Source organism: Aulonocara sp. 'chitande type north' Nkhata Bay, linkage group LG12, assembly GCF_057382095.1.
Source record: "Aulonocara sp. 'chitande type north' Nkhata Bay isolate Kocher_YH1m ecotype deep benthic linkage group LG12, A_spYH_male_GT1.1, whole genome shotgun sequence".
Classification (NCBI taxonomy): Eukaryota; Metazoa; Chordata; class Actinopteri; order Cichliformes; family Cichlidae; genus Aulonocara; species Aulonocara sp. 'chitande type north' Nkhata Bay.
Window position 1 is genome coordinate 13,759,898 of NC_141355.1, and position 13,130 is coordinate 13,773,027.

General features: G+C 43.1%; 1 protein-coding gene across 1 annotated transcript; it reads right to left on the reverse strand.

Annotated features, from left to right (window-relative positions):
• Positions 1–1,267: 1,267 nt before the first annotated feature.
• fzd10 (frizzled class receptor 10) lies at positions 1,268–6,504 on the reverse strand. The gene has a single exon (XM_086313649.1). The coding sequence runs from the start codon at positions 5,795–5,797 to the stop codon at positions 4,046–4,048; it is 1,752 nt and encodes a 583-aa protein (XP_086169775.1). The 5' UTR covers positions 5,798–6,504; the 3' UTR covers positions 1,268–4,045.
• Between the last annotated feature and the right edge of the window lie 6,626 nt (positions 6,505–13,130).

The following is a 13,130-nucleotide window of genomic DNA, read 5'->3' on the forward strand; positions in this document are numbered from 1 at the left end:
GTGTGTGTGAGAGAGCTATTAGTGCTGCTCTTTGTTGCAGATTGGCCTTATATGCTGTACTCTACATTGCCCTAGTTTCTTTGCTGTATAGATCAACTCAGAACATGAAGCTCACCCACTCTTCCTCCAAACCAAAGCCCTTAGAACTCTGGATTTTTGTACCACAAGAACTTGAGGGATGATAGAGAGCTTTCATTGCATGCTATGATAATGCTTTGGTCTTTGAAACTTGCAGCTCTCTCTGTCTGTCTTTCTCTGTGCATTTTCCTTTTGTTTTGTTTAATCCAGTAACCCTCTGAGTTTCTTCTTCAAGAAGAAACAAGGCTGTTTCATTTGTCAACTTTTTTCAAAAAGATTCTGGTATAGCCAAAGGAGTCAGAACCCTCCAAAAAGAGACAGATTTACATCTAAAGTAGCTTTCTAATAAGAGAAACAAGAGCCTTGAGTGGGTTTGGGGCACTGGGAGCAGACGTGATGGCGGAAGCCCATTCTCCTCTGAGAAGCAGCCGAATTCCTTTGTGTGTATGCTGCATGCGTGCGCGTCATGTATGCGTCTAGGACACTGAGAGGCTAAACATTGCTTTCCAAATAGACAGGCCTGAACTAGTAAACAGGTGCTGCCGGAGCAGCTGAGGATGAAGACATGGGGCGTCTCCATAAAGCCTTGATCAAAGAGAAGTTGCCTGAGCCGCCAGTCATCCCAGCAACTTGATTTATGCCACTGTGTCAGAGTACTTTATGAGTGCTTGAAAAAACAGCGGATAATAGTGCATAAGTTCCTCTGTGGCCTTTCATACAGCTACAGCACAGAGTAGAAGGCGTCGCCACTTATTGAAACAAAAGCATAGGCTTCAGGTTTTGACTGGCGATGTTTACTTGACACTTTCCCTCTGAAGCTGAATCTGCCGTTGACACGCAGAGGACGCTTAATTGTCCTGTCATTTTGACTTTATGTTCGTAATACCGCTCTTTTCTGCAAAGACACCTAACATCAGCTCAATTACAGAGTGTGAAAAGCTGAAAATCCTGGCTTGCTGGCAAACCAGTCAAATTAAATTAAATCAAATAATTATCAAAGGTTTGATGCAATTTCAACAACACTGATCACAAGCAAAAGCCCCCCTTTCCCCCCTCCCTTTTTTTTGTCAACACATCATAAACGCATGCCTGCTGCTATCGCCAGCACAGCACGGCAGAAAGAGTACGGAACAGGAAACGGATGGAGTATGTGGGTGACGGGATTCATCCTGGTGGAATTTTAAGATACGTGCATCTGAGATTCATCAGCTTTAGTCATGTGGCTGTGGCGGGATTCCCCGCTTGGTCAAATAAAACGCATCCTTGCAAGAAACAAGCATTCACTAGAGAACACCATGAGACATCAGTTGTTTCACTTTGGCAAGAGGCTGCCTGTGATGTGATGGAATGAGACTTTTAAAAACATTAATACAGTTCAGTGTGATTTCAAGAAATTTCTTGCCAGCATTACTATGCCCTTGCTCTGAGCAGGATTTTTTTTTCCCCTTTGAAGAGAGCAAAAGAAGAGAAGTGAAGCCTGCTTGGCTGAAGAAGCCCCGGAGGGGGGTGGTAACTGTCATTTTTATTTACAGCCTTCCCAGACACCTCCAGGGCTGTTATCCAGGTGGCCTCTGTTGAAGCTCTCAGAAGAACTCACACCTTTTTCGCAACTCAGAGTATCAATAGACACCGGCTGACTTTGATTCAGCCACATAGACTTTGTGAGTCATGTGCTTTTGACTGTTAAAACGGGTTGGGTTGACGCTGGAACTTGAATGCCCTGAGGGATAAAGCATTAATACACTTCTAAAACTTTATTAGACCAGAGAGGGCCCTCTAACATAGGATTTAAACTATTTTTTACTTCTATGGTACAGTCACAAAAAAACAAATATCTAAAAAAAAAAAAAGGGTTGAAAGTGAGACTGAAAAAAGTGGAAATGGTTTTATACTCAAAACTATAGCTTTACCCTTATTTGTTGCCATCATCTCTCAGATTCATGTTTTCCCATTGCTACCACAGCAATGGGAAAACATGAATCTGAGGTTCAAGACTAGACTTGTGCATGCACCTTAATATTTTGACAATGGAAGGACACTAAACATCTCAGTATACGACAATGTATTCAGTTTGCTCACGCTTTAAAGAAAAAATAAATCGCCTCAGTCAATATGTAACTACTTCAAATCCTGACCAGATGTGTCTTTAGAAACGTCACCGTGCCCTGCTGATAAGAAGAGAAGAGATGACAGATATTCTGTATTTTGGTTTGCAGCGGTGCTCTTTTCAAAGTCAAACCCTTCAAACAGTCTAATCCTGTCCTGAATGAGAGCTGGATTATTGTATAACCCTTTCATTGATGCGCACCGACACATGCACGCAGCGAGAAAGTGAGACGGAGAAGAAAAGAGAGAAAGAGAGAGATGAAGAAGGAAGACTAAAATAAAGTTCTATATTCACTTCAGCTGTGGCTGAAGAACCGGGCTTACATAAGCATGCAGCATAAAGACAGCGAGGAGTGCAGAAAATCATTAACACTGCAATCAAAGCGCTGATTCAAACCACTGATATTTGGTCCAATAAACATGGAGGTTAAACCGCTTGACTGCACCCGCTTTCGCTTTTCATCTTTAAAGAAAGCCACTAACAGTTACAAATGTAAACACAATCCCAATCCTAATGACAACATCTAAAGCCACCACATCAAGTTCTGAGGACACAATATTAATGATATCTCTGGGACAAAATATTGAAAACACTGAATAAATATGCCCATTAGTGACAGTGCTGCCTAACTGTAATGTTTTTATGACACTGACTGTGTTTTTTTTTTCTGCTGTTAGTCATCTTTAGCCACACATTTCAACTGTTTCCTCAAGAACGTTTAAAAACAAGAATCGGGACACAGCGACTCATTTCCACTCGACTTGTGCATCACTTCTCCTGTTCCCGCACTTATTAATTTACCTTTTTTCAGACGTGTTAATATATATTTTCCATAAGCACGATCAAATGCATGCGCACGATTTATGAGTTAATGTGGATCTCCCATAAGCTACTAACCTGCTAATAAAGAACTACAGATATATTTTTTGCTTAATTTTATATTCTTATAAAAATTCCAGATAGAATAGTCAAAACCTAGCTCTTAAGCACATATATAAATTAAGGTTAATGGTTTAAATGTTTAGTACGCATTAAAATTACTCCCTGTATATGATAGTGGGGGTAAAAAAGAACAACAAAAAAATCTCACAAGCTTAACGTGTCTCACGCCAACAGGGAGAACAACAGCACAGCAGCCACACAAAATTCCAGCTTTACAAACATTTAAAACTAGAACGTTTTATTACTTTTCTATAAAATCTCAACTTTTCAGAAATATATACAAATGTTCCCTTGTGCTATAAAACAGCAAAGAAAAAAAAAAACAGCATTTACAAATAACTTTTCTCAGTACTGAGTGCTTGATTAATTTATGGCATGGATTTGCCTCACAATGGGGCAGTTCTGAAGGTCTCGAGCGCCTTTCAGCAACTGCTCTCAGTCCAGTTTAAACATATATGGCACTGCATTGATTTCCATTAACAGAAAAAGCCTCCAAACACACCGGTCATCTCTCTGACTATTTGCCATTAATGTCTATGGGGTTCATCATGCATTGTCTGTAATCGGTCAACAACAGTACAAGTGTTGTTTTGGCTGTAATGAAAAACATCTATTGCACATTATTCAAGTAACCCCACTGCACATCCAAATGGTTTATTCCACTCTTTTTGTCTCTGGAACAATAACTTTTTTTTCCTCTAGGATAAGTGAATCCAGGAGTAGCAGATTTTTCTCAAACAAAGGCAGCTCTTGTTGTGTGACATGGCTCAAGACTGAACAAAACCCCCATGTTGTATTACCTTCGATGCATATTGCATAAATAAAACATGAAGCTTGATTCATTTGATGGCACTGATCATTAGAAGTCTTGTTTAGGGCTTTAAAAGTATTTTGGGGGTTTGCACAAAGAGAGTCAGCTCATACACATGTTGGAGGGGGGCGTGTGGGCTCGTATTTAGTGTTGGGCCCTTTGAGAGATGGGTGAGGTTTAATGTAAGGCCTGCTGCTGGTGAACACACTGGCAGCCTTCCGCCTCGTCCTCTTCTTTATCTTCCTGCTGAACACGTTCTGCCATGACTGCAGTGTCTTTGAGGTCCAGATCCACATGCCGCTGGTGATGCCCACCACCAGCAGCATGAAGATCTTCACCATGAAGATTTCGACAGCGGGGATAGAAGCCTTCATGATGCAGTCGTCGGACTCTAGCCCGCTGCTGCTGCATTTCTGCTCCCCTGCGAGAATGCGCCAGTAGTCCATGTTGAGCCTCTCGTAGAAATAGCAGGCGATGACGCAGGTGGCTGGGACAGTGTAGAGGACAGAGAAGACTCCGATGCGAACCATCAGCTTCTCAAGCTTGTCTGTGTTCTCTCCCTCGGTTTTCATAATCTTGCGGATGTGGAAGAGTGCAACAAAGCCGGACAGCAGAAATGAAGTGCCGATAATGAGATAGCAGGAGAGAGGAATGAGCACAAAACCTGTGAGAGCTTTAACATCCATGCTGCCCACGTAGCAGACGCCCGTCAGCTCGTCTCCGGCCACCTTCCTCATCACCAGTATCATGATTGTCTTTATGGCAGGGATGGCCCACGCTGCCAGATGGAAGTAGCTGCTGTTTGCTTCGATGGCCTCGTGACCCCATTTCTTCCCAGCAGCCAAGAACCACGTGAGGGTCAGGATAACCCACCAGAGGGAGCTGGCCATGCCAAAATAATACAGAATGAGGAACACAATAGTGCAGCCTGTGCTCTCCAGACCCTCCTGGATAATATATTGGACCCCGTTGTCTCTGTCGCAGGCTATTCTGTCAGCTCCCACAAAGAGCCGAATGAGGTAGCCCACAGAGTAAACACAGTAGGACATGGAGAGGAAGATGATTGGTCTCTCGGGGTATTTGAAACGCTGTGGGTCAATGAGGAAAGTGAGCACTGTGAAGGCGCTGGAGACAAAGCACAGGATGGACCAGATGGCCATCCACACCAGAGAGAACTGCTTGTCTCCCTGACTCCAGTACACATCCACTTTTGGGTAGCATTTGGGGGCACAGGACTCACTCTTCTCCACAAAGTGGAACTTGCCTGGGTTGCTGCACATCTGCTTGCTGCCACTGTCTTTAGGGTGAAGGTCCAGCCCACTCAGAGGCCGCTGCAGCCTGAAATCCGGAGGCTGGGTGTGGGAGACTTTGGGAGGTTCGTCCGAGCCATTGTTGGGCGCCTCCATGCAGAGGTTGTTTGGGTCATTTTTGGTAGGCAGACGTGAGCAGTCCAGAGACTCCGGCCAGGGGAAGTTAAAATGTTCCAGGATGGGAGAACATTTCAGCTTGACCTGCTCACACATAACTCTACACGCTGGAATGGGGTTTGACACCTGCTCCGTGCACATGGGAGCATACAGTGAGCAGAGGAAAAATCTGAGGTGGCTGTGACATCCAAACTGTATGAGGGTGGCAAACTCCTGCAGCTTTATCGCTGCCTCTTTTTGGTCATCATGGCCCATCAGATTTGGCATGCGAGTCATGTTGTAGCCAATGTCTTTACACTGAGGGATGGTGATGTGCTGACATCTCCCCTCTCCTGACCAGTCAGGATCTATTGAGCTTATGGCTGAGCCCCTACTGCTCAACAGCAGCAGCACCAGCGCATAGATAAGGCTCACTTTAACAGCTGAACACATTGTGTTGTTTTAATAGAGGCAAAAAAACAGCTAAATGTTCACCAAAACCTCAGACACACACGTTTCTTTCATTAAAAAAGTGAGCGATGAATCCAGGCTGGCGATGGCGGTTATTGGATCAATGTGGAGAAACTTACTCAGCTCTCCGTAGCAGGACCATCGCTTCCTCACTTTAAAAACTGCAGATTTAAAATATCAAAGATAAATCCCGCGACGGTCCGAACACGGTTCCTCGCTGGAAGTGTGCCGTCTGGTCCATGCTTTCAGTTTGCGGCTTCGGTGCAGCAGCTACTTGTTCCGTCTCCTGCGCTGTGAATATCAGTCTGCTGTGCGTAAAAGAGAATTTCTTTGTGCCCCGATGTGTTCCCCTCTTGTTTCCAAAAGTCTCACCGGCTCGCCTTTACGCTCCATGGCACTTTCCGAGAGTCTCTCTCTCTCTGTGGCAGATTTCAGTCATTGTGTGACAACTTTAAAAAACAAAAACAAACAATCTCCCTCCAGCTCTTTATCCGACGGTCATGGCTGCTCGCAAGGCAACGGGGACAAATAAGCAGTCAGCAAAACAAGTCGAACACATATCGGTCTCTATAAATGTGTCCCAGAAACGCAGGATTATGCTCCCTCTGTAAGTAGGCAGTTGATGCTTTTGGTGGCAGTGCTCGTCTGAGCTGGTCGGAGCCTCCGTCCCGGTCTAACCTGCCAAAAGATCCGCCTTCAAAGACAGCTAATTTGCATAAGAAAGCTGACACTGACACGCGGATTATTTTCAGATCGTGCGGAACAGCTTGTTCATTACAGCGCTTTCAAAGGCTCGCAGCAAACTTCCTTCTCTCTGTTTGTTTGTGCTCAGCCACAAACTTCGAGGCGCATTTTAAGAGAATCACCAAAAATATTGCGCAATATGGCTCACGGCCGCACTGGTCCACCAAAAGCAGCCACGGTTCATATTCCAATTGCATTTAGTTAAAAATAAAAATAAAATGCAAGTGTAGATAATGTTTTCCTTTAACTTTTTTCGCATTTAATTCTTTCCCTTTGCAAATATTTACAATATATATCAATTTTGATAAACGATGGAAATTTTTTTATATTTATTTAACACCATTTAAGACTTTTAAAATTCTCAATATAATTCTATACTATAAATCTAAAAGTCTCAATCAGATATCAAACATCAATAGATGTTTTTTAACAAGTGTTTGATGTAATCTAGGCAACAACAGTCATGCTCTCAAATCTATTAAATAATAAGGTAGTAGATTATCCTATGGTTGTAGTACAACCATGCAACCAAGTACAGCAAATCACAGGCTAAGTAAGCTGTAGTCAGTTTGGAGTTATTAATACTTAAATTTAAGCTGCATTTTAATATTGCAGCTTTTCCAAAGGGATCTAACTGTACTGTTTTATATGGCTTTTACACTCAAACGGTATCATATTTTATCTGTTCCAAAGTACTACACGTTAGGGGAGAGCACAGTGGCCTCACATTCATTTTAAAGTATTCATTTAAAGTACTATTAGGCCTTTTCAACTCCGTATAAGTTCAGAGTACAGAGAATTAAATCAGAATCCTCTCGGTTTTTAGAGCCAAGTTTCCAAACCAGTAACATGAAGAATAGAACAAACCAACCAAAATGTTACAGATGTATTCTTTTAACTGTGAAAGAAAGGAATCTGACTGCATTGTGTCGCAATCATCTCTGGGCAGTCTTTAACAAACAACAAAACACTCATGAAGAAAAGCCAAAACACACAAGGATAATGGTAAAAGTATGTCCAGTTTTGGGAGCTGTTTAGGATTCAGCAGTACAAGAATCTGGGTGCTCTGGCCAACGTTGCAAACGCATAATTCAACAATACTTCGCAGACATTTCCTGCCTTTTTTCCAATGAAGGAAGCCATTCTGCAAACAAATAAGAAGGTCAAATTCCTTTTGGATCTGTGGTCCTAAAGTGGTGCCATTGTTCTATTGTTAAGCTTACAGAGGTACACTTGCAGCAGTAAATAAATTTACTGTTTAACGTCTCCTACAGCGACACTTCCATTCTCACCAGATCAGGTCAATTTCAGCTTTTTTTTAAAAATCTTTTTTTTTGGATGCTAATTTCTTCCATCACATTTCAATGCAAGCAAAACTGAAACGTTAAAGAGTAAATATTAGGTTGCTGTCCCAGACAAATATCTGAAAATAATTTGGTATGGATAAACCACTGGGCGTTTCAACTTCTGTGCACTTTGCTTGTTCTTGCTTTCTCTGATGGTTTCCTGCAGGTGCACCGGTTTCCTCCCACTCTTAAGACATGTGGATTGGCTGAACTGACCACTTTTTCCACAAATACAAATACACTGATGATCTGTTCAGTTTTCACCCTAGCTCTTGTGCTTGTTAAGCTCCAACTCCCTGTGATTCAGAGCAGGACAAGTGGAGAGAGGATTTGACCACACTTTGTTCTTTTCATTATGCAGGCTTGTTCTCTAAACTATCTGTTTAACTTTAGTGGTGCTATATGGCAGGATGTGATGGCACAAGGGACTTTCTGCCTGTTTTGTGCGTGTGTGTGTGTGTGTGTGTGTGTGTGTGTGCGTGCGTGTGCGTGCGTGCGTGTGTGTGTGTGCGTGTGAGAGAGAGAGAGAGAGAGAGAGATCCTCCAGGCTTTGCTCACACTACCTTGTAGTGGTAAGATTTATACTGAGGCCTGGCTATGGTCTCCACTGCGGGTGAAATGCTGATCACAAGTAAACAGGAGTGCTTTTAGTGCATTTTTACAAGTCACTAAAGTGCTTTTAGAAGTATTTCAGAAATGTGTCCGAGCAAGAGAAACCCGGCACCAGCGTGCCTAAATGGCTTAAGCCCAGCATATCTTAGTGGTGGCACTTCAGCTGTTAGTGCTCAGCGTGAGGAGCGAGAGCATAAATATGGGGTATGAATACACTTATGGACACAATACCCTCCTCCTATGCAGCACATGTGCTCCTCAGATTTCATGTATCCAGCTGTTAACATTTTAGGTGCTCCGGTCCTAAATGTGAGTATAAAATACTTGATGTTCACTTCACACACTGCTTATATGTGTGCCTTGTGATGTGTCCACAGCCTTTAGCTGCTTACGCTAGTTTCATTTCCTGACAGATATAATATTTCCAAAGGGGAAATCTTTAGTTAAAGTCATTCTGGCGGGAAACGAAGAATAATAATGGAAACCATTTTCCTTTGTAATACAGCAGCAGTCCCCCCCCCCCCCCCCCCCCCTCTTTTCTTTTTAATATTCGGACCCCTCGCAAAGATAAGGACAACAGCTGACCTGCCTGCTCTACCCCTCCCACCCAACTAGAGCTCTATTAGTCTGCGGCTGATGCGCAGACGTAAAAAAATAAAAAGAGTTGACGGCTTTAATGTGAAGAATAATATAATATCTGCTTGCTCGCTGGGCCTGTTCTGCTCACCATTTACTGATCATCTGGCTTTTAGGAAACCTTGTCTGGCATTTTTGAAAGCAAATATCTGCCCTTATTTCCACTGCCTTTGGTGTAATGAAGCAGACAAGATAAAATTGTCACATAGTCTAATAAGAAGACACGGTCTGCTGGCTTGTTGTAATTCATCGCCTTTGTTCTGTTCTCGTCCCTGTCTTTCCTCCTGCCTCCTTCTCTTTAATGATTGTTTTGCTGGTCATGATGATATCTCTTTGAAAACGGGAAGAAAAAGAGAAGGAATCCGGCCTGTTCAGTCTTTAGCATCTGTCGCATCAGTAGCTACCACTGTCTCTTTTATGATCCTCCCCTCCCTCAGCATCCCCCCCCCCACCTTTTTTTATATACCCCCTCCTATAACTGATTCCTACTCGCACAGTCTATTTCTCTCTCTCTCTCTCTCACACACACACACATGCACACACAGCAACTTTATCTCATCTCTGCAACCACAACAGTGCGACGAAGAAAAGCGGCACTGCTCCATCTCTGAGAAATCAGCAACTGTGAGATAATTCTGTAACTAATAAAGTGAAAGGGAGGGCCCTTTGATGGCTGAAGCTGAAAAGATATTTTATTTTTTGTGTGTGTGGGATTTGAGATGTGTGATTCTATGGAGCGAGCTCGCTCCCCTGCTGCTAGGCTCTGGCTGGAAGCTGGCCCCCCTCTGGCTAATGTTATGGAGAATCGGAGGAATTTTATGGCTGTCTTTTCCCTCAGCCCCCTTTTTTCTTTTGTTCCCCTTTGAAGAATGACTTTAGACATTTTATTTACATATTTAACAACGGATGAAAGAAATGAAGGGCGAGGAAGCAAAGCTCCTTGGGCTCTTAAGAGAATTTCGATCAGTAAAAATGAGTTGTACCTCGTGTCTTTTCTTTCTTTTTTTTTGCTTGCGTGGCTTCAAATTAGATAAAACACACAACTATAGTGGTGACATTTCTGAAACTGAGGCCATCACCTCTCTGATGAGAGTGTGCCCAAAGCTGACTCGCTATCAGCAAGAGCAATCACAGTATTTCAGTTAATTGCCGCGCTTAGCTGACTGGCATGCTGTTCCAACATGTGAGGTATGCTATGGGAGAGATGGGGGGACGTTTTAGACATGTTTGGCATTGTTGGCGGCGTTGAAAGGGCATGTTGATTAAACGTACGGGTGGGGTAGCCCTATAATCTTCTTAACCAAGGCCCTTCTGCTCTTTCAGAGGGCACAATAAGAAGAAACAACACACTCAGTTGGAGGTGAGACTATTTGTCCACATGCCCTGCACATTGTCCAAGGATCCTGTTCTCCCTCCTGATCGCACACATTCAGCATTTAGCTCAGGATGATCCTATTTATCAACATAATCTGTTATTTTCTCTCTTATTGCCACTTAACAATGTGTGAAGAGGCTGGTGCCAAAAACCAAAAAAGAAAAAAGAAAGAAAAGAAAAATGATGGGAAAGCTATGGCATCTGGGCAAAGACAGTAGTAAAACAATTAAATTAAAAAAATAAAGCAGTGTTTGAATATCAAAGCAAAATCTCTGCCCAATCTCCGTTAAAAACATCTTCTGCTTGCAAAACTGCTCGCAGAGATAATCCGGTGTAATAATATACATGGTGTTTCTGTCCTGTTTAAAATGCTGGAGCTTTACTGAGAGCACGGGTTTCTGTAAAGGGTCAGACGTTTTGAGGAAACGCATATGAATCAAATAATTAATTATTGAAGATCCCTGTCAACATCAAAGCCTCCAGTATTCTTTGCTCATATGGTTTAAATAGTCTGATAAAGTAACTTATTAATGAGGACTAATTTGTTTCGTGCTTTTTTTTAAATTTTATTTTGCTTTGCTCAATTAAAACCTGCTTTGCTTCACTGCTGTCATTTATGGGCAGAGCTAAACCAGTTGAAGGTTAACCCTCTGACCTCATTGTTTGTGTATTCTGGTTGATAAGAGGACGTCATTGCATAATTATAACCTTCCCAAGTGTTTAGAGGGTAAATTAGCAATATGACTGGGAGAAGCTGTCAGCCAATCTGCAATAAACAGAGCTGTTGTAATGAATTTGGTTTGTTTGGAATCTTAATAACATCTGCGCCGAGGCTGCTTTGAGACGGCAGTATTAGTTTAGTGGGCTGTTCTTACATCATACCCTTTTATGTGGTGGTCGTTTAACCGCAAAGAGAAGCGGAAGGGAGGAAGTAGTAGTGGATGGAAGAGGAAAGGGGTGGGGGTTTGCTGGTGGAGCTTAAGATGAAGTAATGAACCAAAACAGATTCAAATATAAATGCTCGAAAAATGCATTTATATTTAAGAAAGTCACATCAGACCCAGCGGAGACGTTTGCGAGACTCAGTCGACTTTTTCTGTCAAGTTCTTAGAAACACAAAAGTGAATAAGATGCTATGGATGAAAGAGGAAGGGGGGGAAAATAAGTCAAAATGAGGGTAAACATTTTCTTGGGTGCATCGGTGAAGGACACTAATGGCAATATTATTACCCAAGGTCCTTGTGGGGGCACTTGAGTGTGAATTGCTAATCAGGAAGGGCTTCTCTGGTCTAATCCCTCTTTGAGTGGCCGGCCTGGAATCAGCACGTCTGGGGAGACTCCCCACTGCTTCTGGCTCTGGAGGCTCCATTCAATAGCGTAGCCCTCCTGTCCCATTCCCACAGTCCCCTCACACTGTGCAGAGCTGCCATGCATGTGCGCGCACACACATGTGCACAAACCTACACAAACGCACATCCTCCTCTAACCAAATTAGATTAGACCCTTCCCTTTCTCCCCAGCAAGGCGCTGGTCTTTTCTCTGCCTGGTCATTTATCCTAGCCCTTTTGTCTCTGCTTCATAAAAGAGAAACAAATTCCCAAACAACTCCCCGCCTAAGAATTCACTGGTTTGGAAAAGGATGAGGGAAGGGCAGACATCTTTAGCGGACCTTAGGTGATGCTATAATATCACCGACCCTTTGGTGTGTCAGCTCTAATGATGTGTGTGTGTGTGGGGAGGGGGGGTGAACAGAAGTCTGGCAGTGCGGTTGGCAGAGCAGTGAGAACAACGCCAGCTGTGCATCATGTCAACCTGTTACCCCACAAAAACATTGACAGCAACACTAAGGATCTCTTTATTGTGCCCCCTCGCTAACATTGTCCAGCATTTGCTCAGCTCTGCCGTAAATCCTCCCTGACTAGAATAGATAAAATTCACTTGGCGAACGGTCTGCACAAGATGTGCACCAGTGTGTCCGAGTCCTCCAGTATTAGTTGTTTTGATTCCTTGTATCTCTATTCCTTGTAAACCAGTAATGGACACTGACGCATATAGGCAAAATAAAGGCCTCAGTTGAAAGGGTCTTTTGTAAGAAAGCCCTGGTGGAAGCTTATTCCTCCTGGTTCAATGTGCAGCCAAGCTATCCCAAAAGCAGCAAATTGAGATCAAAGCAAAATTAAAGCTGACTCGTTCAAAGCAAGATAAAAATGTGTGAGCCTGCAGCGATATTTTCTCTATTGATTTCCTCCTTTGCTTGCACTCCGTGGGACTGTGCTGGCTGTGCTGTGCTCAGCGCCAGCATTGGAGACTCTAAGGCTGCTGCAGGGAGAAAGGAAATGACTATCGATACAGACAGAAAAACACTGTCATAATGATCAGGGATAAACGGACTTCACAGAGTGTGTGAGATCTAAGTGATTGGGCAACTTTTCATTGCTTTCCAAATTTGTTTTCACTTTGCATTAAGACAAAGGGAAAAATAATGAGACCGTCTAATAGCAAGAGGCATGAAGCGCAAGCATAGGAATGGCATTGTCTTGTGCTGTTATTAGCTGTGATTCTCTCGCCAGAAGAAGGCGTGTTTTGTCATTGTCTTTTCATC